The sequence below is a fragment of the Panthera onca genome, chromosome D4 (assembly GCF_046562875.1).
Source record: "Panthera onca isolate mPanOnc1 chromosome D4, mPanOnc1 haplotype 2, whole genome shotgun sequence".
NCBI classification, from domain to species: Eukaryota; Metazoa; Chordata; class Mammalia; order Carnivora; family Felidae; genus Panthera; species Panthera onca.
The window spans coordinates 57,922,376-57,948,874 of record NC_138351.1 but is presented as its reverse complement, the minus strand read 5'-3'; the positions used below and the strand labels follow the sequence as shown (position 1 = coordinate 57,948,874).

At 42.4% G+C, this 26,499-nt stretch overlaps 2 protein-coding genes, 1 long non-coding RNA gene and 1 other non-coding gene across 9 annotated transcripts in view; 1 reads left to right on the top strand and 3 right to left on the bottom strand.

The window, feature by feature from the left end:
- The window catches only part of RUSC2 (RUN and SH3 domain containing 2), a 65,985-nt gene extending 60,253 nt beyond the window's left edge, over positions 1-5,732 (bottom strand). For all 3 annotated transcript variants that reach the window (XM_060609390.3, XM_060609389.3, XM_060609387.3), the window contains exon 1: positions 5,415-5,732. The gene's annotated coding sequence lies outside the window, so the exon portion shown is untranslated. The remainder of the gene's footprint in view (positions 1-5,414) is intronic.
- Positions 4,140-26,464, top strand: LOC132663266 (uncharacterized). 2 transcript variants are annotated; one of them, XR_013551742.2, is made up of 5 exons: positions 4,140-4,405; positions 4,838-4,888; positions 6,912-6,997; positions 25,185-25,304; positions 26,353-26,464. It is a non-coding gene; the product is annotated as an uncharacterized LOC132663266 (long non-coding RNA). The 2 variants fall into 2 exon arrangements; XR_009602999.3 differs by lacking the exon at positions 4,140-4,405 and having other exon boundaries at positions 4,492-4,888.
- LOC132663248 (phospholipid-transporting ATPase FetA-like) overlaps positions 7,014-26,499 on the bottom strand; it is a 107,053-nt gene continuing 87,567 nt past the window's right edge. Inside the window, exons 20-29 of one of the 3 annotated variants that reach the window (XM_060609399.3) lie at positions 24,759-24,870; positions 23,243-23,348; positions 22,740-22,884; positions 22,020-22,203; positions 19,574-19,797; positions 18,164-18,247; positions 16,564-16,809; positions 16,236-16,374; positions 15,305-15,435; positions 7,014-7,846 (exon numbers count right to left, since the gene is read on the bottom strand). In XM_060609399.3, coding sequence (XP_060465382.3) covers positions 7,793-7,846; positions 15,305-15,435; positions 16,236-16,374; positions 16,564-16,809; positions 18,164-18,247; positions 19,574-19,797; positions 22,020-22,203; positions 22,740-22,884; positions 23,243-23,348; positions 24,759-24,870 — 1,425 coding nt within the window. In that variant the 3' untranslated portion in view covers positions 7,014-7,792. Of the gene's footprint in view, positions 7,847-11,878; positions 12,009-14,310; positions 15,209-15,304; positions 15,436-16,235; positions 16,375-16,563; positions 16,810-18,163; positions 18,248-19,573; positions 19,798-22,019; positions 22,204-22,739; positions 22,885-23,242; positions 23,349-24,758; positions 24,871-26,499 lie in introns of those variants that run through there. The other 2 variants (XM_060609398.3, XM_060609397.3) reach the window with 2 other exon arrangements.
- LOC132664003 (U6 spliceosomal RNA) lies at positions 23,606-23,708 on the bottom strand. The gene has a single exon (XR_009603376.1). It is a non-coding gene; the product is annotated as a U6 spliceosomal RNA (small nuclear RNA).

Here is a 26,499-nt window from a genome sequence, read left to right as displayed (position 1 = left end):
CAAGCCCCATGTTGGGTGTAGAGATAACTTAAAAATAAAATCTTAAAAAAAACAAACAAACCAATGTATTGTTAAATGTTCTTCCACATTAATAGTAAACCAAAGATAATAATAAACAAAATACTATCCAAAGCACTCTGCAGATTCAATGCAGTCATTTTCAAAATGCTAACAATATTTTTTCCAGAAATAGAAAAATCCATCCTAAAATTCATATGGAATCTGAAGGGATCCTGAATAGCAAAACAATCTTGAAAAAGAAGAATAAATTTGGGAGTCTCACATTTCCTAATTCTGAAACTTACTACAAAACTATGGTAATCAAAAGAGTGTGGTACTGGCATAAATACAGACATACAGACCTATGGAAGAGAACAGCAAGCCCAGAAATAAACTCTGGCATACTTGGTCAAATGATTTTTGACAAGAATGCCAAGACTATTCAATGGAGAAAAGACGGTCTTTTCAATAAATGGTTTTGGGAAAATTGATATTTACATGTAAAAGAATGAGGTTGGGCTTTTGTTGTATACTATGTACAAAAATTAACTCAAAATGGGTCAAAGACTTAACCATAATACATAAAACTATAAAGAAGTTAGAAGAAAACATAGAAAGGAAACTTCATGCCAACTGAATTTGGCAATGATTTCTTGAATATCATGCCAAAAGCACAGGTGACGAAAGAAAAAACAGGTAAATTTTATTTCACCAAAATTGAAAACTTTTGGCTTTTTTTTTTTTTTTAATGTATACTTATTTATTTTGAGGGGGTGAGGGGCAGAGAGAGAGGGAGAAAGAGAATTCAAAGCAGGCTCCATGCTGTCAGTGCAGAGACTGATGCGGGGCTCAATCTCATGAAATGTGAGATCATGACCTGGGCCAAAACCAAGGGTCAGTCACTCAACTGACTGAGCCACCCAGGTGCCCGCAAATTTAAAACTTTTGTGCATCAAAGGGCAATTAACAGAGCAAAAAGGCAACCCACAGAATGGGAGAGTGAATATATTTGCTTATCATATACCTGGTAAGGGACTTCTATCCAGAATAAAGAACTCATACAACTCAACAAAGAAAGACATGTACCCAATTAAAAAATGGGCAAAGGATTTCAATAGACATTCCTCTAAAGAAAATATAAAAATGGCCAATAAGCCCAAGAAAAGATGCTCAGCATCACTAGTCATTAAAGAAATGCAAATCAAAACCATAATGAGATACCACCTCACATCCATTAGTTTGTTATTAAAAACAAAACAAAAACACAGAAAATAAGTTTTGGCAAGGATGTGGAAAAATTGGAACACTTTATATTGTGGGAATGTAAAATGGTACAGCCACTGTGGAAAACAATATGCAGGTTTCTCAAAAAAGTAAACATAAAATTACCACATAATCCAGCAATTCCATTTTTGGGTATACACACAAAAGAATTAAAAGCAGGAACTCAAACATATCTGTACGTCCATGTTCACAGCAGCATTAGTTACAATAGCCAAAAGGTGGAAGCAACTCAAGTGTCCATTAACAAATGAATGAATAAATAGGATATATCATATATACCGACAAATATTATCCAGCCTTAAAAAGGAAGGAAATTCAGATACGAGCTGCAAAATGGATGAACCCTGAAGACATTATGTTAAGTAAAATAAACTAGTCACAAATATATGATTTAACTTATATGAAGTATGAGTAGTCAAATTCATAGGGAAAGAAAGCAGAATGGTAGTTGCCAGGCTCTGGGGAAGAGGGAATGAGAGTTCTGTTTAATGGGTATGGAGTTTCAGTTTGAGAAGATGAAAACATTTTGTAGATGCATGGTGGTGATGGATGGATGACAATGTGAATATACTTAATGCCACTGAACTGTATGTATGCTTAAGAATGGTTAAAATTTCTCCAAAGAAGACATTCAGATGGCCAATAGACACACGAAAAGATGCTCAACATCACTCATCATCAGAGAAATGCACACCAAAACCACAATGAGATACCACCTCATACCTGTCAGAATGGCTAAAATCAAAACACAACAAACAACAATGGTGAGGATATGAGAAAAAGGAAGAACCCTCTTGTACTATTGGTGGGAATGCAAACTAGTACACCCACTGTGAAAAACAGTATGGCGTTTCCTCAGAAAATTAAAAACAGAACTACCCTACGATCCAGTAATTGCACTACTGGATATTTACCCAAAAAATACAAAAGCACTAATTCAAAGGGATACCTGCACCTCTATGTTTATAGCAGCATTATTTACAATAGCCAAACTATGGAAGCAGCCTAAGTGTCCATCAATAGATAAATGGATAAAGAAGATGTGGTATATGAATACAAGAGAATACTATTCAGCCATAGAAAAGAATGAAATCTTGCCATTTTCAACAACATGGACAGAGGTAGAGAGTACAATGCTAAGCAAAATAAGTCAGAGAAAGACAAATACCATACGATCTCACTCATTTTTAGAAGTTATGAAACAAAACAAATGAGCAAAGGGAAAAAAAGGAGAGAAAGAGAGACAAACCAAGAAACAGACTTAACTATAGAGAACAAACTGCTGGTTACCAGAGGTGAGGTGGGTGGGGGAATAGGGAGAACAGGGTATGGGGATTAAAAAGTACACTTATCATGATGAAAATAAAATGATAAAAAAATGGTTAAAATGGTAAATTTTATGTTATATATACTTTGCCACAATTAACAAAAAGAGTTAATGTGGTACAAGGTTATCCTATGAGTTACACTTTTTTGTTAGAATCTACTCCCCCCATCCCACTCTCATTCCCACACCAGCCATCTCTTTCAGAGCCATGTTGATATCTGGCCATTCAAAATAATATGCTTATTTTGCATGACAGACTCATTTGACAGGTACTATAATATCATATGCCAATGTCTGAGTGGTTGTTTTCTGGGTAACCCAAACACTGATCAATCTCTACAGAGCCTGCCCTTACCCTAACATGCCATGAGTTGTCTCAGTCAAGAGACTTTTAATAGAGTGCTCAGTCATTGTGTTATGAGTAACAGAAGAAAAGGGTGAGTTATTGTCCTAAGTGTGCAGAGAGAAAATTAGAACACATAAGCCTGCCCATGAAGTAGGGGTGCCAGATTTAGCAAATAAAAATACAGGACACGTTGTTGTTTATCTGAAATTCAAATTTAACTTGGCATCTTGTATTTTATCTGGCAACATGCTTAAGTACTGAAAGTTGAAGAGAAAATAAGTCAAATAATCCAGAGTGTTCTGGGCTCACTGAGGTCTTACTTAACAGGGAGCCTAAACAGGAAAAAGTAAAAAAAAGCTCCTTAAAATGTATTGGATACCCCTCTCCCCCACTCCAAAAATAAAAAAAGTATTGGTCTCCAGACACAATGCCTATGCTTAATCCAACTCAGAAGCCCCTCCCTGCTTTGGGTTTCTATGGTCCAAGACTTACTTTATAAAGATAGATCAGAGGATGGGAAAAAAAGAAAGTGAAAAAGGATAAATCAAAGCTAGAAATGGGTGAGAACATACTCAGCTTCCTGTTAGGCCTGGCCTCAAAAAGGGACTCAGCGTAAAAAAAAAACAGAGGAAACTGGATTGTGACCTGGCTCAACGTGGAATAGAAACAATGGTGGTAGGTGTCCTGTGGTCATAGGAGCACAGTTAACAGAATACCTGGGATAGTGGTGGGCTCTCTCTTCCTTCCCCAAAGCCATAACACTGCCTCCTAAAAAACTCGAATCACTATTTTTACTGACTAATACCCTGAGCCCCAGTTACAATAAATGCCCGTACTGGTCAGGCAAGTACTTCTCGGCTTAACAACTCCTACAGCTTCCCAGCCATTTTTCCATCACTCTGCAAAATCATCTACTTCCTCACAGAACCTAGGTCAAAACTGAGGTCTTTGAACCCTGTCTTACCTTCAGGAATCTCAATCTGTTCAGGTTATCCTCCTAAGAATCAACAAAAACAGGTTTCAGGCTGTTCTTTGAGAATGCCATCTTTAAAAGACTCACATTCTCATCTATTACTACTGACCCTGTTCACATAGTGGTAATCCCTGCCTGACTCTGGCCTACCAAGATATAAAAGGCCCATATGGCCTCATCATACTACAGTAGAATTTAGGAATCTTTGATATCTATCACACTAGGCCTGCCTGGGATGTCTACCACTACGGTCCCTGAGAAGTGTGAGTGGGCGTACCCAGGAGCTAAAGGGTAAAATCAACAAGGTCCTTCATTCCTCAACCTGTCCTGAAGCACCAGCTGACTACACTGAGTCAGCTTTAAAGGCTGTGGCTGGTCTCCAGAATTTTTCCCCAGAGGGAGTAGTTAGTCGCTAGGGCAAGAGGAGCAGGTCACTTGGGCAAAGCTCTTTCAAGTTTATCTGGGCACCTCTAAGGTACTTACCAATAAGAATTTCTGCAGCTCCCAGCCCTCATTTATATATATATATATATATATATATATATATATATATATATATACACATATATATTTGTAAATAGAACATGAGTGGAAAACAGATGATACATAGAAGGTCCTACCAGAATGAAATTAGATTCATGAATTCAAAGACTGAATATATTCAGTTTTAGGCTCCTGATATGAGCATCACAAGTAATCCCCCAGATGCTCTTCCTTTCCACCCCACCCCCCTTTCATATAACTGGAGACACCTTTCCCACCAAACCACTCTGCCTCACACCCTCTGCATTGGGCTCTTTCATTCATTTATACACCCATCAAATATTTAACTGAGCTGATAACATGTGCCAGGCACTGTGCTTGGCGCTGGGGATACAAATGAATACTGTATCGTCTTTGCCTCCAGGATTGTCCCGAGCCAGCCCTGAGCACGGGATCACCGTGCCCTTCACAGCAGGTAAGTGCGGTGTCAGGGGACTGGCAAAACGTCAGGCCAAACATTTTCTAAGGTGAGAGTGACAAAAAGATCCTATTCTAGTTCAGGAAGATGACAACTTGGGAGCCAGGGGGCCAACGGGGCGGAGGGCACCGAGGACCCTCTGGGACTGGCTATGCGGAGGCCCGGGCTACAGTCCTGGGGTCGGGTGCTCGGCGGCCAAGATGCGGGTACAACGATGACAGCCGGGCGCGAGTCAGCTGAGGGGTGTCACCGAAGGGGCAGTTTGAGGAGACGGTTGGGGTGGATCTGGGGTGACGCCCAAAGGGATGTTTGGTCTTTGGGGCTTGAGGCTTCAGCGGATGGTAGAGGTGAAGTGTCAGGAGGAAGAAAGGTGGGAGTGGACCGGCAGGGTGGGGATGAAGAGCCACGGAGAAGGGCTGAGGGGTAGGGCGGCGGCACAGAGAGCTTTCCCCTAAGGGATTGTTTGGAACGTGAGGGCAATGGGTCTTCCGGACCCCGCCAGCCCCCAAAGAAACGTCCCTACCTCGTTTCTCTTCTCAGCGTGATCCTACGGTGCCCGCGGCGTTGGTGGAGGCTGCGGCGCGGCCGGCGGCGTCTCGCGCCCCTCTGGGGTCGCGTTGCAGCTGGGACAGGCCGGCGTCCCCCTCCTCTCCAGACGGGTTGGTAATGTCCGGTTCCCCCTGCAGCCGCGGCGCCGATGGTCCAATCTGGGTTGCCCTTATGCCGCCCCTCCGGACGGCGCGTTGGTTCGGTCCTTCGGGCCCGCGGTGTTTGGCCCACCTCCCCCGCTTCTCGCTGTGATGGGTGCAGCGAGTCACGCGCAGAGCTTTCCCGCGAGGGGAGCGGCGAGGCTTCCGCTGTGGCCCCGCCTTCTGCGGCCCGCGCCCCGCCCCTTCGGGGCGGTGCGCGGCGAGGCGCGCCTCGAGTCTTCGGGAACCCAGGTGACCCTGGGCGTGGGCCTAATGGCTTCGAAGACAGGTGTATCTGCGCACCCACTTTCGCCTAAAGCAGCAAGTCTCAACCCTGACACCTCGGTAGACCTTCTTAGGGAAAACGGAAAATGAAAACAGAGCAACAAAACCAAGGCCTGACCTCGGCGGAGACGGCTGAATCAGGATCATTGGGATGGGAGTGTAGTGGTGGTTGGGAGGCCCCAGGCTGTGATATTTTTAAAAGTACCCCATGCGTCACCAGGTTAAGAATCTTGGTAAAACCTGGAACTGTCAAAGACTCTCTCCTTTGACCCAAACTTTAGGATCCTCTGAGTTCTCTGCTGGACTAGGCCTGACCTTGGGCTTCCCCATAGAATCCAGTTTGAACAAGAATCTTCCTAAGTCAGTTTAGTTAGAATCCCCCACCTTTGGTATCTGACCACCCTTTGTATCTTACCACCCTGGTCTGCCTTCAAGCAAGAATTCTGTTGAGACCCTTTAGCAAGAATTCCCCTTACCCCTGATGTATCCTCTTAGCAATTGCTATCTATAGTCTGAATGTTTGTGTCTCTCAAATTCACATATGGAAATATCTCCGAAGGTGATGGCTCTAGTAGGCTGGGGCCTTTGAGAAGTGGTTGCAACGTGAAGGTGGCACCCACATGAATTGAATGAGTGCTCTTATGGAAGAGGTCTCTTAGAGCTCCCTAGCCCAATCCTCTAGGTGAGGATACAAGGGGAAGTCTGCTGCCCAGAAGGGAGCCCCTCACCCAACCAAGCTGCCACTCTGATCTCTGATTTCTAGCCTCCAGAACTGTGAGAAGTAAATTTGTTGTTTATAAGCTACAGAGTCCGTGGTATTTCATTATAGCTGCCTGCACAGACTAAGACGGTAATTTTCTATCCACTGACCCCTATACTGCTACTTGGCTAGAAAATCCCCCCTGTTCTTGTTGGTGTCTGAGTTGAGCTCAATCTCTCCCCCATTTGCAAAATCCCATTTCAATGGTCCCCATACCTGTTGTGATGCCCTTTAAGGTCTGCCTTACCATCTTTAACAAGTGTCATGAATAACTTTTTTCTTTAAGAGAACTCATGCTCTTCCTGTTCCTCATGGAAGGCAGGATGTATGTGGGACATTGAGGATCCTGTTGTCTCTTCCTGACAAAGGTCAGTGGGGGATGGGGTGGGAGGTGGGCAGGTGGTCATTCAGCAAATAATATAAATTCCCTGGGTTCCATGCTTCGTGAAAGTTAGAGACTGAGACCATATGCATTCACAGGGTTGTTGGCTCACAGTCAAGGAAGCAGATAAATGTCATGCTGTGTAATGCATCCTCAGGCTTCACAGAAGTGGTGTGAACGGAGTTTTGAAGAATGAATGGTAAAGGGTGTGGGGGAATCAGCATGTCCAAAAGAACACAGGGGCAAAACAACTGATATGCTTAAGGTGTGGGGTATAATGGAGAGAGCACAGCAGATACAGTCAGGGGCTTTTGAAGAGCTTCCTATGATATACTAAAGAGTTGGGACTCATTCTGTAAACAGTGGAGAGACACTGAAGGGCTTTATGCAGTGGGAGGAATGACAAATCAAATTTGAATTTCAGAAATAAAATTCTGGGGGGGGGGGACGGTGATGTGGAGAAGGCTAGGGAGATTGATGAAAAGTTGTATGCTTGTACAGTTAGGTGGTCCAGGGTAGAGACTTAATCCAAACTAGGCCAAACAGAATCCCTTCCCTGAGAATTTGGAATTGGGGGAGAACTATACCCTTATTCATAGTTGGACTCACAATGGAAACTGAGATCTGTGACCATCTTTTACTTGCCAAATGGCCTGAGTAGCAAAGAAAAGCAGTTTGCTGAGAAGGATCAATCTGTTTCAAAGAAAGGAGCCAAGTGTAGACACAAAGAGGTTCCTGGGGGGCTTTCCAGCAGTGTGTTCCACTTTGGAGGCTCAGCTCGACTTCTACCCTGGGTTCATGGCACATCTTTCTATCATTTCATATAGTCTCATTTTTGTCTTCAATAAACAAAGATTACTTCCTGTTATTTGTGTTATGAGCTAATTTTTGAAAAGGTAAAATCATGAGTCTTATACAAATATAAAATAAACACGTATTAAACTCACTAATTAGTGAGGGAGCTAATAAGAAACTAAAACTGGTTCAGATGAGGATTTGACTTTTATAAGTGTATATTTTCTACCAGACAAAATTAATTTGCATCATCAGGAACAAGAATCGTTTGCATTGTCATGGATAGAAACATTTTGCATTATTACCAGTATTCAAACAGATTTGCACTTTCAAATTTCACTCTAGTAAGAGCATGGATATTGAGTTACAGGAAAGTAAAGAAACCAATTGAGACTCTGTAGTAATTATAATGAGAAGTGAGAGGATCTGAATTAGGGCAGTGGCTGAGGAGTTAGATAAAAGGAGATAGATTTAAGAGAGATTTAGAATATAGAATCAATAGGACTTAATGCTTAATTAAATGTGTTGTTGGGGGAGCCTGGGTGGCTCAGTCAGTTGAGGTTCGACTCTTAATTTCTGCTCAGGTCATGATCCCAGAGTCCTGGGATGGAGCCAGGCATCAAGCTCTGAACTGAGCATGGAGCCTGCTTTTAAGATTCTCTCTCTCTCTGTCTCTCCTCTTTCTCCCTCCCTTTGCCCCTCTCCTCCCGCTGGTGCCCACTAAAATAAAAATAAGTAAATATAAATAAATAAATAAATAAAATGTGTTGTTGGAGGCAGGGCGTAAAGTTGATCAAATGACTATGGTGACTCCCAGGGTCCTCCAATGCTGAGTCTTCTCTAAACCTCTGAACGTATCTTGGATATGTATCTTGGAGCTAGAATTGCAGGGAAATGTTGGGGCTAAGAATTGTGCCCTTGGGGTACCTGGGTGGCACAGTCGGTTAGGCTTCCAACTCTAGATCTTGGCTCAGGTCATGATCTTGTGGTTCATGAGTTTGAGCCCTGTGTTGTGCTCTGCAACTAATGGTGTGGAGCCTGCTTGGGAGCCTGCCTCTCCTTCTCTCTGTCCCTTCCCTTCTTGTGCTCTCTAAACAAACCAACGAACAAACATAAAAATGTTTTTAAAGAATTGCTCCCTTGTTTCTCTTCTCCTGGCAGTGGTAAATAAATTATTTTTCCTGCAAGTTCCTAAAGAAAAGGTGCAGGGTGAGCCAGATGGTTCTGTGACCTTGCCCTGTTCCTAAAAGGCTGTAGATGAGGAAAAAGTCTAAACTTGGCCTATATAAACTGGAATTGCCTCTGGGTTTTTGCTATTGGCAAAAACAGGGAAAAAGATGTCCTTATGGAACCCAACTTCAGAAAGCCCCTCATGGGGTTCTTTCCTGCAATGAAATAATATCTTTGTTTCTCTTTGGACATCTGCTTATGCTTTTGCTACAGGCTAAGTATCTTGGCTCACTTACCTTCATACAGCAAATCATGGCCACTTTAAAATGGAGGCCCCACTTCCCGAAACTGTTCTTATCACTGACTTAGTTTCCCAGAGTTCTAATTCTAATTTCTAGAGAGAGAGAAGCTATAGTGAGTTATAGATCCACTCTTGGCCAGTTGTGGCTAGGGGTAGTGGAGTCAACTGGCACCAAACATGACCACCCAAATTCACCCCTTCACCAGGGGCTGTGTGGGGAGAGTCAGTAATCCATGAATTTCGTATCCTGCTTTTCAGAGAAGAAGCCATTGGGTAAATCCATAGGATCATTTGACAAACCAGTGCTTGCATCTTTGGTAGTCAACCCATGTTGTCCTTTGAGTCTACCTTCAAAATATATCCTCTAATCATCTACTTATTTCTCCACTGCTTCTATCCTCATCCAAGCCACCACCATGCCATGCCTAGACAACTGTAATTGCCTACTAAATAGTCTCCCTGATGTCACTTTTGCATCCCTATTGTCCAGAGAGTGGCCTGAACAATCTTCCAAACTGGCTTTAAAGCTCTCCACTGTTTCCCATCATATCTATCAAAACACCCTTCTCTTTGTGCATCATGTTTTGTCTACATTGGCGTCTTTTTCCTACACACAAAGATAGCTCCTATCTTAGGGACTTTTAACTAGCTATTTACTCTGCTTATAATGTCTTTCCACTATATTTTTGCAAGGCTAGATCTTTCTAGTCATTTATGTCTCATTTCACATGCCACTTCTTCAGAAAGGCCTTTTATGACTACTAAATACAAAGTAGCTCTCCCTTCCTTCTCACAGTCCCTCACTATTAAAGTATCTTCATAGCACTTATTATCTGAATGATCTTGTTTACTTTGTTATTGTTTCCCTTAATAGAATGTAAGATCCATGATAGTAGAAACCTTTTTGATTTTTGGCTTTCACTGTATCTCTACATTGAGAACAGTGCCCAGATCATAGTAGATGCTCAGTAAATACTTGTACATGTGGATGAATGTGATGGAGAGAGAGAGAGAGAGAGAGAGAGAGAGAGAGAGAGAGAGAGAAATTGGAACCTTGAAAGGATGGGATTTGTGGGATAGGGATGACTATAAAACCATTTTATTTTGTCTTCCACTCTTTAAACCCACTCCATAAGACTGTACACTTCATGAATTTTCTGGTCATTTTCAGGTAGCAACCAGTACTTGTCACTGCTTCACTTTATATATATAACTTCACTTTATATATATAGCTTCACTGCTATAATTAAAATAGCCAGACTAATAAAATAATTCTTTAAACTTCAAACTTTAAAATTATGGCTTTTCCTATCTCTCAGCTTGGCCCTACTATAAATGCCCATGTTTAGTGGGAAAAGGGGGTGAGGATTAGTAGATGTCTATCTTTTCTCCCTTGCTTAGCTTGCTAGCACTCTCAGAGTTTGAGCAGGGTGGAAAGAGATGAGGAAGGTTCTTACTGGGCTAATACTACCACAAACTAGTTTTAGTGCTTGACAAGTATCTAAAGCTGACTCTCAAGGAGCCCTTTTGTAGGTTTTTCGGTGACACCCTCTCTGTTGATTGAGCTATTTCTCCTATACCTAGTTACTTTAATATGGGTGAATTCAGCTCTAGTTGGTCACTTACAACTCCTTTAGAAATCTCTATGAATTAAAAAAAAACTTTACTTAAGTTTACTTTACATACAATAAATTTGCATATTTTAAGTGTACAGTTTGATGAGTTCTGACAAATATATACACCCAGGTAAATACTTCCAAAATCAAGATATAGAAAATTTACCTCATGTCCCTTCACAGGCAGTCAAACCCTCAGGCAACCTTTTATCTAATTAGAAATATCTAACCATTTGACAACAGATCTATTGCTTCCTTCTGCTGACATCTCAACTTTTCAGATCCTGTCTCTCTGACAGGATAAAGAAACCCTAATTAGGTCTGTTACATGGCCCATATGTGGTCTATGGGGAGTACCCATGCATCCCTTTGTCCTGAAAAATAATGGGGGCATAGGCCAGTCTCACCAGCCACCTCTTTTTGCTCTTCCATAAAAAAGGTAGCTAATTGTTCTCCTGCTTTTTAGATTTTCCAGGTATGAATTAGGTATGAGTTCTCTGTAACCCCAAACACATTAATCATATCAATTTCTCCAAAGAATTTCCTTAAAACCCTCTCAACTTGAACTGAACTTGGGATGGGACTCAAAGTCCATTAGTAATTCTCTCTAAAGATCCCTTATCAATGTCTAAATTTCTGGCCTTTTTCTCAAGGTGGGTGAGGTGATTAAAAGTTGCACACTTATTTTTCATACCCCCCTTTCCAAGTCTTGCATGATCATCTCACCCTTCAGTTTGGAACGTGGCATGTACTGTCTTGGATCCTCAGCAGAGACTGAGACTCAAATCTCCCAAGATGCACATAAACCACCAGGAGAGGATGCTGATTCTTCAGGAGCTTTGGGGGATACTATAGGTCCAAATTGTATTCTTACAAATGCCTTATAAGGGAGACCATGTGTGACTATGTTTCATAAAAAGAGACCTCTAAAGTATAACTGAACACTACATACCAAAGGATAAGATTTATTTTGAAAGGACAGGGTAAGAGGCAAGTTTAGGACAAATAAAAGGTAGTAGATTTAATTTACTCATTCACTGAAAAACATTAATAATCTAAGTGCCAGTACTGAATACCAAAATGAAACAGAGTTCTTGTCCTCAAGGAGATCATCATGGCCTAGCAGAAAAGACAGATAAGTAAATCATAATTAAAAGAGGCATGTGAGTGATAATACATTCAAATCTTGAGAACTGAAAATAAGAGAAATATACAAGGTGGTCTAATATAAGGAAGGTCTGGTCCAAGGAAGAGGCACCCAAATCAGAATAGGAGGTTGGGTGTCAGTGAAGGCTCCCAGAGGAAGTGACCCAAAGCTGAGAGTGAAGAGCAGATAGACATTAGCTAGACAAAGGAGGGAGGTGTATTCTAAGAGGAGAGAATACAAAGAGCCAAAGCATAGAGGCTTCTGAAGACAATGGAACCTTTGAGGAATTACAAATAGTTTGATATGGCAGAAATGAGAATAGGGGTGCCTGGGCGGCTCAGTCGGTTGAGCGTCCAACTTCCGCTCAGGTCATGGTCTCACAGTTTGTGGGTTCGGGCCCCATGTGGGGCTCTGCGCTGACAATTCAGAGCCTGGTGCCTGCTTCAGATTCTATGTCTCCCCCTCTCTCTCTGCCCCTCCCCCGTTCGTGCTGTCTCTCTCAAAAATAAACATTTAAAAAACTTTTTAAAAATGAGAGCATATGCAGCAGAAATTGGTGATGAAGCTAGAGAGGTAGGCAGCACCCAGGTAGGAAAGCTATGATGAGTCATTAAAGGTTTTTAAACCAGCAAATGACATGATCTGATTTGTATTTTAAGAGGTCATTCTCTGTGGTATAGATAATGGATTGGAAACAAGCAGAATCAGAGGCAGGGAGACCAGAGAGGCAGATGTTGCCGTAATCTAGGCAAGAAATGATGACAGCAATGGGACTGGGGAGGATAGTAAGGGACAGATTTGAAGACATTTCTAAGAGTAAATGGAACTTGGTAACAGAATGGATTGGATTAGAAGAATGAAAGGGAGGAGTCCAGAAAGACTTTGAGGTTTCTGGTTTGAGTTAGTGGGTGGTGATGCTGTTCGGGGAAAGAAGAAAAACAGGCAGAGAAGCAGATTTCAATATCCTTTCATTTCATTTGTTCATTAATTCAATAGACCTTTACTAAAGGCCTATTATATGCTTTGAATAACAAGTGAATCAATGATTACAATGTCCTGTGATAAGTGTCACTGAAAGAGGTATACACAGGAGAGCAATTAAATAAATAGGAAGGGTATGTAAGTCACACAGAGGAATTAGGGGAAGCTCTTGGAGGAGACTGCCTAATCTAATCTTCCAAAAAAAAAAATCGGGAAATTCACAAAACATACAATTCACCATTTTAAACTATACAATTCAGGGGGCATTTAGTATATTCACAATGTTGTTTGACTACCACCTCTATCTACTTTCAACTGTTCTGAGATTTGAAGGGTGACTAGGAGTTTGTTGGATGAAGAAGAGGGTGAGGGAAAGCATTTTAGGATATGAGAATAGCATGTTTGATGACATGAAGACCAGAAGTGGCATGGCTAGTGTGAATGCACATGGGGGAGTAGTGTAAGACAAGGCTAGAGAGGGCCCAAAAATAAAATGTCCCAATTTTAGCTTTATCCAGAAGATATGGAAAGCCACTAAAAGGTACAAACCTGGGGTCTGACATGACCAAGTTTGCTGTTTATAAAGACTACTCTGGAAGTAGTACTGGTGATGCTTTAGACAAGGGGAAAACCAGGAACATGAGTTGGGAGATTTTATGCAGTAATCCAGATGAGAGGTGATCAAAGTTTGAACAAGGGCAACGGTGGTAAAAATGGAGGGAACTGAAAACAAGACACAATAAAGATGCAGAATTTACATTACCTGATGACTTGTAAGACATCAGACTAGAGGAAGAGTATAGGATGATTTCCATCATACTGTCTTGGGTGACTGTGATGAGGGTGATGAAATTCTGGGGTAAAGTTCTGGGGCAAAATAATTAATATATGTTGGTGGACTGAGTGTGAATTTCCTAAGATTCAACTAAATGAAGGATTTCAGAATCAGTTTAATAAATGGATCTGGATCTAAGAGAAAGAGCTGGTAAATGAAGTCATGCATCTGGATGAAGTCACTCAGGAAAGATACTGAGAAAGACGTGCAGAGAACCTGGTACTGAACTTTAGGAACCAATATTTAAGGTGTATAAAGGGGAAAAAGCTATATGGTTAAAGGATGTGGTCATACTGAGGTATGAAGTGAAATGGAGCTGAAAAAGGAGAGAAAGTGGGTGGGGAGGGAAATATTAAACTAATTTGAAGGGGGAGGGTGGTGGGGACCTGCGGGCCAATGATATTGCTTGGACTATGTTATTGTCACTGGGGTCCAACAGATCATACAAATCTCTCCACTCCAAATTAAGCAATTTATTACTCCATAAACTTCTCAGAAACAATTTCCCAAGTACATACAATTTCTTCTCTAAGTAATTTTATGGAATGAAGACATGTGTTCATCAATTATGACTTATATCCCCTCAAGGCAGGAACCACCTCTTTTTTTTTTTTTTTTTTTTTTTTTTTATCCAGAAACTCCTTCAGCTTCTTATGACCAGCTTTTCATAACTGCCTCCTTTTGCTACCCAGGGCCAGCAAAAAGATTCACCCTGAATTCCCCAGATAAACCTGAGAAGGGTGCCTGGATGGGATATGTTTGTGTGGGACCCTGGAAGGTTTATGGTTACTCTGGGTATGGAAAACAGAGCCCAAAGTAAGATTCTTAAGTCATATTTTCTTTTCCCTTTCCTATATTGCATCTCTTCACCCAGTACTTTCATATTTTCTTGTCTGGATTAAAACTTGGAAGGGTTGGTGGAAGGGAGGCCTGACATTGCTTTTTCTTGAAATGCTGCAACTCTGACAGATATCTGGGGGCTCTTTCTTTACCTTTCCTTGCCTTACCTGGACACAGCCTTCTAGGGAATGAAGCCCCTGGAATGAGAGCTAAAGGGCAGGTTTATGCTGGTTTCCCCAGGGCTCAAATCCATCCTTATTAAGTTGTATGAATACAAGAGAGGAAGAGTAATGACTGATTCCTTTGAGATTTCCCTATGGATCTCTACTTTTTAAAAAGAAAGCTGTTTTTCTTGGATACCCTAGACCTCAATATCTTGCCAGAAGTGATGAGGGCCCCAAAGCCTTGCTTGTGCGAGAATGCATAGGCAGAATGTCGACAGCTTGCATATTTCAGTTTGGTCCGGGTTGGGGGTGGCAGTGGAAGTTTCGTGGAAAGATGAATTCTGTCCATAATCTATAGCCAGAACATGAAGGACAGTGTTTTTATCCACAGAGGCAAAGGCAAAGAGGGCCATGAATTATATCTGGGTAGATTCCTTGATCTACTCACCTTGTCCACGTTGACAGGCCAGAATAGTGGTTTGAGAAATTGGTACCCAATCACAGGCAAAATACAGAGGATCACGCTGAGGACAATACTCAGCCACATTTGTGGCAGGTTCAGAGTGTTCCTGGCCACACCTGTAAACAATGAGCCAGGAGGGGGAAAGGCTTAACCAGAGTCTAGACGAAGGGGGCTGTCAGCCAGAACTTAGATAACTCTCCAACCCAAAGAAGGAAGTTATTGGTTTGGAGACCATTTAGTCTCCTAATAACATAAATGCAAAAGAATTCGAGTGAGGTGCTTTTCTACAGGCAAAGTCACTGTGAATTCACATGCCTCTGTCTCCCTCTAAAGGCTGGGCAGGCCAGGAAAGATGGGGGTAGGTTACAGGAATCCTAGAACATTGGCCTAGACACAAAAATGGGATGCAGGGTTTTGGAGGGGGGAAAATGAGTGGCTTGATGACAGATGAGAGCCAGCCACATCTAATATCTACCCTCTCTATATTTTGCTCCCATCAAAGTAGAGATGAGAGATAGGAAAATTAATGTGGGAGACAATAAGGCAGTATGCCACAGTAGAAAGGATGTTGGACTGGGAACCAGGAGAGCTAGATTTGAATAATTTTTAAAAACCTGCAGTCTCTAAAATGGTGCTAATAATTCTTGCTCTTTGTACCTCATAGGATGCTTACAAAAATCAAGTTAGATAAGAAATTTGAAAATATCTCAGAAAATCTAATAGGGTAAAATATTCCCCCAGCTAGATTTTGCGTCCTTTTAGGGCAGAGACCATGTCTTATTCATATCTATATCCACAGAACCTAGCACATAGTAATATGTGCTCAGTGAACATTTATTAAACAAATGTATTTGAGTCACACTCCTCAACCCTACCCCCAACCTCCTTGCCACATACTGGGTGGGCATAGCCTTACCTAGGAATTGGAAGACGTTGGGGAACATTAAGCACAAGCCATCACTGTACAGGAAGAATAAGATGCAAAAGTAGAAACCCAGGCTACCCCAGGTGAAGATGTGGCTTATCATTGTCCAGTAGGTTGTCTCCAAGGCAATCTGAAAAGCACCCTCTTATGTGCAATACTCTACAATCTGGGGCATATCGGCCACCTCCCTTCTCCAGTCCCGTAATGGAGGATGATCCCTTCCCACCTTCCCTCCCTCCTTCTTCTTTCCCTTTCTTCCAGACAGGCTCCCCACCCAATCCCCTCCCTACCACCCCCCACCCCCCAACACTGGCCACACCTGCATTGTGACCACCCAGAGCAAGGAGGTCTGCACTATCAGGGAGAAGGACTGGTAGTCGGAGATTTCTTTCCCATCACTGCGCACTGAGTTGTAAATGGTCCCCATAGGGATAAAGAACAGGATGAAGGAACTGTAGATCCCATGCACTAAACACTTCACAAATTCCTTCTTGTTGAAATAGAGGTTGTGCTGGCCTGGCTCATACAGCTCTGGGAAGCGTAGACTCCATGTTTCATTCACGTCCTGGAAGCACCAGAGGGTAAGGAGGAAGGCTCAGGGTCTCACCATAGAAGGTCCCATCTCCATCAGAGTAGAAGCTTCTCCCCCTCACTGAGTCTGCTGCCAGGCTGCCTAGGAGCTTTCTCATGGATTACTTGAGAAGTGGAACCAGAGAACAGAGCAGTGACCACAGACCCTTCGTGAAGTCCCATACTCTAGGCAAGGATCTAGGTAGTTAAAGAAAGCTAAGAGAAGTTCAAGTTGGTGGTAAGGACCTGGAAGCAGTTAGGATTGCAGAGTTAAGGGGGTAATTAGGGTTGGGGTAGCTGGAAGGGAGGACAGGAGCTTGGGATGGGGGGCAGTTGGGACATGAGTCCCCAGTTTTAAGTGATCCCTTAGTTGAATATTTTTTATCAAGAGCCAGTAAAAGGAGAGGGGGAAGCCAGTGGGGACCAGTTAGTCCCATGGAGGTGTCCATGTTCTGTGATGCTCCTCCCATTCCTATAGCGACTGGTGAACTCAGGTGACAGGATTCTATATATGGACGCCATTGGATCTTCTTCATCTCGAGACTAAATCTGAAACTTTGAATAACAAAGCTTGGGGCTTGTTTTTGAGAGGTTTTTGGTCCCTAGGATTAGCCAGATTAGTTGAAGCTAGATAGGACACAACTCATCCCTCTAGTTGCTCTGAGGCTAGCAGCTACTTCATGGAGAATTTTCCTTCCTACCCTGATGGAGACCAGGAACCATGATCCCATGATGTCCTCTTTTGGCTATTTTATTCCTCTTTGGAGGCTTCTATTCTATTCATTGTGCCCAAGACTGGAGGTTGGGGTAGAAAAGGAGGGAGAGGTATGGTACCAGGACCCCCAATGCCCAGGAAATTTCTGACAGGGATAGATGGTATCCCATAGGCTGACTCCCTAGGACTCAAAATATCATACCCACATTCCCATCCATGGCCTTTAGGACTCTCACCTAGGCCACCTTGCATTGGCTTATCTTATTATCTCTATATGGGTCTCTCCTTTCTTGAAGCCCCTTGCTTTACCTAGTCCTGCCCTAATAACTCTATATCCTTTCACTACTGTTATGCACACTCAATTTACTATAAGACACAATTTCCATGTATCTCTATAAAGATAAAATTGAACACAGGAAAACTTGGATTTATAAAACTAATGATTATTTCTGGGGAGAAGGATTCTTTATCTTATGATACCTCTTCAGGTGATAAGTTCCCTTCCTTGCCCTAGAAATTACATTTATAATTGACTTTGTAGAACTCAGCTCTTTTTGTCCTCCCCACTCTTGGGAATATTCCTCAAGGGCCTAGGGGCTTTATCCCTGACTAAGAGGCTTGCTGCTGGTCTTACCTGGTCAAACAGACTCAAGCCCAGGACAGGGAGGGAGGTGTAGACAAGGTTGTAGAAAGTGATAAACCAGGTATCATAAACAGTCTAGAAGAATACCAAGGAGATTTCTTAGATTCCTCTCTTTTCCAAAATCCCAGCTCTACCTCCCAGGTTCAAGAGAGCCCCATTTGCCCCCCAACTACCTAGCACTATACTAACCTAAAGCAGGATTTGGATTTCGGAAATCTGACAGAGAAGGGTGACCCCAATCTCTATTTGGTCATACTCTATTTAGAACCCTGGGTCTCAGGCTGGACAAGGCCATATCAAGTTTGGTTGTGGCCAACCCTACAAGGTTAATTGGATCAACCCTACTGCCATGACCTGAACGATCCATGCCTGCACAGAAAAGATCCCAAGTGCCTGCTAGGGAATGCTAGCTGGATCCCTGCACTCTCAGGCATATAAGCCTCTGGCGTCTTTTTATCTGATTTATGGCATTCAGTAGCTTCTATTACACTGGACACTTTCTAACACTAGCAAGTAGAATAGTCCAATGATCCTCCCCCAGCTGGGTGCTCCATCCTGGGGCCTAGAGAGGGCTCCTTTACTAGCCACAAGAGGTCAGCAAAACACATACATACACACACACCTCTCAGAAACTAGAATGGCTTTGCTAGACACTGGGGGTATACAAGTCTACTACTTTCAGCTGACCAGTCTGTTTCCCTCAGAGCCCAAGGTAACAAAGGTGCTAGAGATCTCCCAAGATAATCATTCCTGAGGTTACTTTTCTTGGGAATCCTTGAGAACCCTGAAAAACTTCTCATAGGAAAATGGATTCCTTGTAGAACATAAATATCCAGGTGTCACTTTTCCCCACTATTATGGGGGAGATTTAATACTCAAATGTGAAATTAATTCATTAGAGCAACAACAATTCATGTCTGGGGCAGGGAAAAGGGGGATTGTGGTGGGGAAGTAGAAGTAAAGGGAAACTGTGTTTTGAAGTCTGGCTACAGGTAAACCCCATAGTCACCCTGTCTGGCAAGTCTTTGAGGCTTAGCCTGTTCCATAAAGATTACTTTGGATGATTAAAAAAAAAAACCTCCAAGATCCAAGCATTTCCCCATATTATCTATGTTTGGAAACTATGTCTCCATGTAAGGTCAATGTTGAAAATATCTTACAGGAGAGTTTTGAAGGTGAAGTCCAAGTCAGAGCTAAGCCAGAAAAGTTAGGGTATGGAAATATAAGTTTAAGTGTTAAGGTTAGTAGATGGGATCACCATGGATAAGGAACTTTATGGATGGATGGCAGCATATCATACATTGGTCTCCAGACAAGAAAAAGGGTCTGAGCTGGCTAAAGTGGAGGGTGAGTAGAGAAGACCCAGCTGACCAGAGTGGGGAATACCACCTGACCTCCTACCTGTGCAGAGAACCCGCTGAAGAAGGCATACCAGAAATGCACCAGGGTGAAAGCAAAATTTTTGTAAAAGAAGTAGCTGAGAAACTTGCACATGCGATTATAGGACCAGCGGCCATGGACCAAGAGTAGACGCTGAAGATAGTGGAACTGGGAGAAGGCATAGTCGCTGTTGAGCATGGCCTGCATTCCCTCCTGGCCGCTGATGCCAACCCCAATGTGGGCAGCTGCAAAGAAATCCCAGAAGCTTCTCAGCCACAGAGCTTGTCAGTTGGGCTACCAGCCTGGGAAGTGTAAAAGAAAGTCTGAGATCATGTTGTACAAATCCCTTATTTTACATTTGGAAAACACTGTTAGGCCCAGCTCAAAATGGCACTTAGTGGAGCCTTTTTCTCTTGAGTGGATTGCCCTTTTCCTTTAGTGGATTGTCAGAAAATAGCTCTTTCATCTACACTTTGTTTTGGATGCTGCCACTCAAGAATGCCTGGCATGGCTAGTACTAGAAAGCTCTCCTGGATGGTCTTTGTACCTCCTACAGCCATCTGGGCTCTTTCCTGCTGTCCAGATGCTGAGGTAAAAATTTCTTGTTATCAATAAAAACCACACTCAGATATCACCTCACGCCAGTCAGAGTGGCCAAAATGAACAAATCAGGAGACTATAGATGCTGGAGAGGATGTGGAGAAACGGGAACCCTCTTGCACTGTTGGTGGGAATGCAAACTGGTGCAGCCGCTTTGGAAAAGTGTGGAGGTTCCTCAAAAAATTAAAAATAAACCTACCCTATGACCCAGCAGTAGCACTGCTAGGAATTTACCCAAGGGATACAGGAGTACTGATGCACAGGGGTACTTGTACCCCAATGTTTATAGCAGCACTCTCAACAATAGCCTAATTGTGGAAAAAGCCTAAATGTCCATCGACTGATGAATGGTTAAAGAAATTGTGGCTTATATACACAATGGAGTACTATGTGGCAATGAGAAAGAATGAAATATGGCCCTTTGTAGCAACATGGATGGAACTGGAGAGTGTTATGCTAAGTGAAATAAGCCATACAGAGAAAGACAGATACCATATGGTTTCACTCTTATGTGGATCCTGAGAAACTTAACAGAAACCCATGGGGGAGGGGAAGGAAAAAAAAAAAAGAGGTTAGAGTGGGAGAGAGCCAAAGCATAAGAGACTTAAAAACTGAGAATAAACTGAGGGTTGATGGGGGGTGGGAGGGAAGGGAGGGTAGGTGATGGGCATTGAAGAGGGCATCTTTTGGGATGAGCACTGGGTGTTGTATGGAAACCAATTTGACAATAAATTTCATATATTAAAAAAACATTTCTTATCACTTAAAGCCATTTACATCAGTTGAAGATGCAGCATGGATGTCAATCTAACATAATATTTAATTACCTAAGTTTATTTAAGGAGCTAAAATCCACCTGTTAGGAGGAAATAAAGATGTACATACTTTGTTAGTGAGTAGCAAATTCTTTAGGAGGCTTAATATGACTTTTTCTGGATAAAACAAGGATTAGGATTGATGGAAAATGAGACTGAAGTGCCTAAAAATTTTAATTAGTCTACTTAGTGTAGGGTAAATTCACTGATCTTCTGGTATATACCTACTGTATTGCTTAATGGAATAATTGAAACCTCTAAGGCCCTAAAAATCAGAGGAGTTCTAGAAAGTGGGGAAGAGCACAATAATACTTTCTAGTATTAAAGCCGAGGCTAGAATGTCTGCTAGTGTTTCCTGGATGGGGAGAGAGGTTGGACTAGAGGATCTCTAGGTGTTGTCCATATCTCAGAGAACCACAAGTTGCTGGAAGCCAACAACATTCAGCTGAAATTAAAACCAGTTTCAGTCATTTGCTTTTATTGGTCCAAGGCCTCAGTAAGTCTGCTATTCTTCTTCAGCCAGGGGAGTCAGAGCAAGTTCTTGCAAACACTGCTTCAGGGAAGAAAAAATCCCTGCATTGTGCCTCACAGCTAATTCCTCGGTTGGGCAGTCCTGTCTTCTGCCTAACATTGCTCAGGCCTACAGCCTTCAAAAACAGAACAGATTGTGACTCCTGCCCAGGGGTTCTTCATGTAGCCTTTGATGCCATCTTGGAAAGATGGTGTGGTAGTTGCACAACCTGTTGTTCTGTGAATATATGCGTATGTTCTTGTGGGAACCATGTGTATTTGTGTGTGTATGTGTGTGTGTAAGTGCATGAATCTGAATGTTTGTGCATGTCTGCATATGGACTGATATATGCATGTGTAAATAAGTGGGAGCGTAGGTATAGAGGAGGATGAATGAAGTTGCAAAACATTATAAATGTACAATACATATGATATGCAGGACTGTGAACCAAGAACACAGTTCCACCGAGGTCAGTTTTGTCCCTGGAGGAAGGAAAGGGCAAGCCCATGGTTGAAGGTTACTGCCCCCAACCCTCACATGCCTTTGATCATGCTGACATCATTGGCCCCATCCCCGATGGCCAGTGTCACCACCTTCTTGTACCTCTTCACCATCTCTACCACCTGGGCCTTCTGAAGGGGTGTCATCCGGCAGCAGATAACTCCCTTGCACATGCACGCTGTTCGCACCAGCTCCAACTCCAGGTTCCCTTCCAGAGCATAGGCCTGCAGCATCAGAACAAACCCACATTTCAGGTTACCCAAAAAGGCTCTCAGGACAGGACCTTTCTAGGCTCTTCCCCATCTCCATACTCTCCTGTATTACTTAGGTTAGGCATAGAGGCTCCCAGGTGCTCTATTCCCAAGGGAGACAAGTGCCCAAGTCAGTTCTAGGCATCCTCACAACTGACACAGCCTCCAATTGGAAACCAGTCAGCCCAGTTGACTGGGCTATAAGGCCAAGTGACATTTTTGGAGGACTTGTTTCTGTTTGCTTCCCCCTTGCCCCTAAATGACAGGTCACATCAGTGGTGAAGAATTTGGATAAGGAAGGAATATGCCCTTAGCTTCTCTTTCCTTATTATTCCTGCCTGGAGAAGGATAGGGAAAGGTGTCTATCAGGAAAGGGCATCAAAAGAGAGGGGGGAAAAGGGTGACTCATGAAACAGAGAAGTGGTCTTGAAATTTCCCTGAAGTGGGCTGGACCTAGGAGAAGAGTTCTTTGGGAGAACAGAACAGAGTTGTAGCTCTGTGTTGCCCACCAGACTGCAGCCATTGATGATCAAGCCATAGTTGCCATTGGGCACCTCCTCAGGTATTCTGAGCATTTGGGGCTTCGAGGTGAGGTAAATGTTTACTGGGTCTGATTCCAGTAGAGACTCAGGTTTCATCTTGTCCCTGGCTGACCTGAAAGCCAAGAATACTGGTTAATGTCTGACTGGAAGCCCCAGAGTTAGGAAGGAAAAAGTGTCCCAGAATGAAAGTGGGTAATGTGGATAGAGCCTCTACAAAGCAATAGCCAGAACCTCAGACTTGACTGCCTCCTGAGACCTGCCATTGCCTTAGGTCCTTGACCATCTACACACCACACACCACACTTCTCCAACCTCAGAACTCCAACTCCTTGAGCTGTAATGCTTCTTCACAAAATCACATAAAATATTTTAGGTTTTTTTGTTTTCCCCTTCTCCATTTCTTCTTTGTTCCTTCTGGAGTGTGGGGGTCATACTAAATGAACTGTGGCAGTTCTCCCATCTATCTGTACCTGAGTTCTTGCAGAACAGTCTCATTATTCTTGCCTTCCACGATAAACATCCCATCCATTTCTTCCTCAAATATGTTACAGGCATAGGCAATGTTCACAGCAGTCTCTACAGGGAAGGGTGAACACAGGTCACATTTTGTCTGTGACAGGGTCTTTACAAAAGTGTACACATACGTAGGCTCTAACAGTGGGCAACAGAACCCATTTGTTCATGTTTGCCATGGATGCAGTCAAAGTGTATTTTTCATGAGTCACTGGAGACCATATTCAAACACACAGGAGACTGTTTACCTAGTACAGACTTCTGAATAATTTATCAATAATTAGGATCATTCTGGCTTAGCCTTTCTTTTTTTCTCATTTTTTAATGTGGAATGCTTCATGAATTCGCCATCCTTGTGCAGGGGCCATGCTAACCTTCTCTGTATCATTCCAATTTTAGCGTATGTGCTGCTGAAGCAAGCACCATTCTGGCTTAGTCTTTCAACAGATCTTTCCCTCATTTCTTAAAACAATTCCAAAGCGTATACACTTCTCCAAATAGTCAGGATGTACATCCCTGTGCCTGTGTTTATGCTAGATTTTATGGGGACTGGGATGTTTTGGTTGTGGTCTTTTCTTTACATCAAGAAATCTGGAATTTGGAATAAATTCATACTAAGGAAAAAAATTTTCCAAAAAATAAATCCTGAACCCTGACTGCAAGTGATATCAAAATTCAGAGGAGAGATTGGAATTGTTATAGAAACTTTCCTGGAAAAAGACTTTGAGGGATGAGTAAGACTTACTTAGGTGAAGAAAAAAACATTTCAAATGGGAAAACAACTCAAACAGAGGCTCTAGAATAGGAATTTGATTGTTTGGGACATACTAAAAATGATGGTCACTTCAAGTTGCAGTATATGTAAGTAGCAAGAAATTATCCAGATCTTGAAGGCCAGACAGTAGAGTCTGACTTTACCATGAGGAGTTCCTAAAGGTATCTGATCAGAGGAATAACATATAAAAGTAGTATATCTCAGTGAGATTAAACTGATCGTATGTAGGCTGTACTGAAATTAATAAGGACAAGAGACAGAAATCAGTTCAGAAGTTTTTGCAGAAGTTCAGAAGTACAGCAAACAGGGAACAAAGGCTGAATTAAGGTGGTCGCACAGTCAAGGGGATCTTCAGAAGATACGGTGGGACATGGTGAGAGAATGAATCTTTGGGACAACAGAGAGGGTGCAGTCAAAGATAACTCCAAAGTTTTTAGCTTGTGGGTTTCTGGATGACAGGGATCATGTCTGATTGAATCATCTCTGTTTCCTCAATGCTTAATACAGCATCCGGCATAAAGTATACTCTTAACAAACTATGTGCAAGACTGGGAGTAAAGATGTCCTGTAAGGACTTGGCCTGGGTTATAAGGTAATTATGAAATAAATGGCTAAGACAAAAAAAATACAAAATAATATAAAGAAATGGCTAAGGTGGGTAAGGAAGAGGATTGGTCAGGTCAGGACCTCCCCTTTACCTTGCTTATCTCCAGTTAAGACCCACATTTTAATTTGGGCTTTGTTCAGGGTGGCGACTGTCTCAGGTACTCCATCCTGCAGCTTGTCTTCAATGGCTGTGGCCCCTAACAGCTTTGAACAGAGATAGCAGTGAGTGAGGAAAAAGGAGAGCATCACAGCATTTACCTCTACCCAACAACTCAACTGGCACCTCATCACATTCTTATTAAGTTGTCTCTGTCCTGGTATGAGGATCCAGATAGCATAAAATTCAGCACACTCTGCTTCTCAACAGATTCAGCTTTTCAAACACATAAATCAAATTTAAAAACAGAATATTAGGGATCAAAGAGGGAAAAGACTTGCCCAAGTCATACATGAAGCTGTGTGCCACTTCTAAACCATCTGTTTTCTCAACACACTTTCCGTTCTCTCTTGCTTCACAGCATACTTCCTGGCTTGCAGGGTTGGCCATAGGGCTGGGCACCGGGACTCAGTCTGAGGAACTGACAGATGGACAAACTACTGGCTGATTTCTGCTAGGCCTCCAGAAGGACAGAGTAGAGGTACTAACCTAAGAACTGATTATGGAAGGAGATTTGTAAGCTTTGGGATCTCTGTGTTTTCTCATTTGGTATCAATAGTTTCTCTTTTTATAGCAGAGCCAACCTGTATCATTCTGGTAAAAAATACTTTGGGATCACCCTTAACTTCTCTTTCTTTCATATTATAATCTAATCCATTAGCAAATCCTGTTGGCCCTACCTTTTAAAAAATGTACAAAATTCGACCACTCCTCACCACTTCCACTACTTCTATCTAGTCCAAGCTATCATCATCTCTCACCTGTACTATTCCAGCTACCTTCTAATTGGTCTCCCTTGGTCTATGATTGCTCCCCTATAATATAATCTCAACACAGCAGTCAGAGTGATTGTTTTGAAAGCTATCGCATCACTTCATTGGTTGAACTCTTCAATGGCTTTCCATATCTCATTATAAGTCCTTACACTGGCTTATGAGGGCACTCTACTACTTCCCTGTCTCACGTCCTTTTATTCTCTCCTCCTCACTTAAACTATACCAGCCAGACTAAGTGCACCTTGCTGTTCAACTAACAAGTTAGGCCTGCTCCTATTTCAGGGCTTTCACTCATTCCATTCCCTCTGTCTGGAAAGCTAATCCCCCAGAGATCTGCTTGGCTTGCCACCTTCTTCACGTCTCTGCTCAGACTAAACAACCTATTTAAAATAGCAACTATGTCTTGCCCTCTCCAAGACATACATGCATATGCTGATACTCCCTAGCTTTATTTTCCCCAACAGCACTTTCATTATCTGACATACTACATATGTCACTTTTTTGTCTGTTTTGTCTGCCACTACATGCTCAGGGCTTAAAACAATGCCTGACACATAGGAGGCACTTAATAAGTATGTTGAATGAGTGAATGAATGAATGAATATTTTGTCTTGATTATTCCATCAATTAGTTGTGGATTATCTAATTTGTGCATTATTCAGATCCTCATTTCTCCCAGATTACTTAGTTTCTGTGAGCAGCTTTGGGATAAGATAAAATTTATAACTAGTGTTTTCCCCCTATTATTTACAGGGGGAAAGATTTAGGACATCCTGAATCAGCTTGGATTCCAGTATCCTGTATCTAGAGAAGCTCGAACCTATTGATCTGCTGGAAGCCACTCTCAGAGATCTTGCTCACTCTGCTGACTGCCACCCCCAATTCTGCCCCCAATATGTC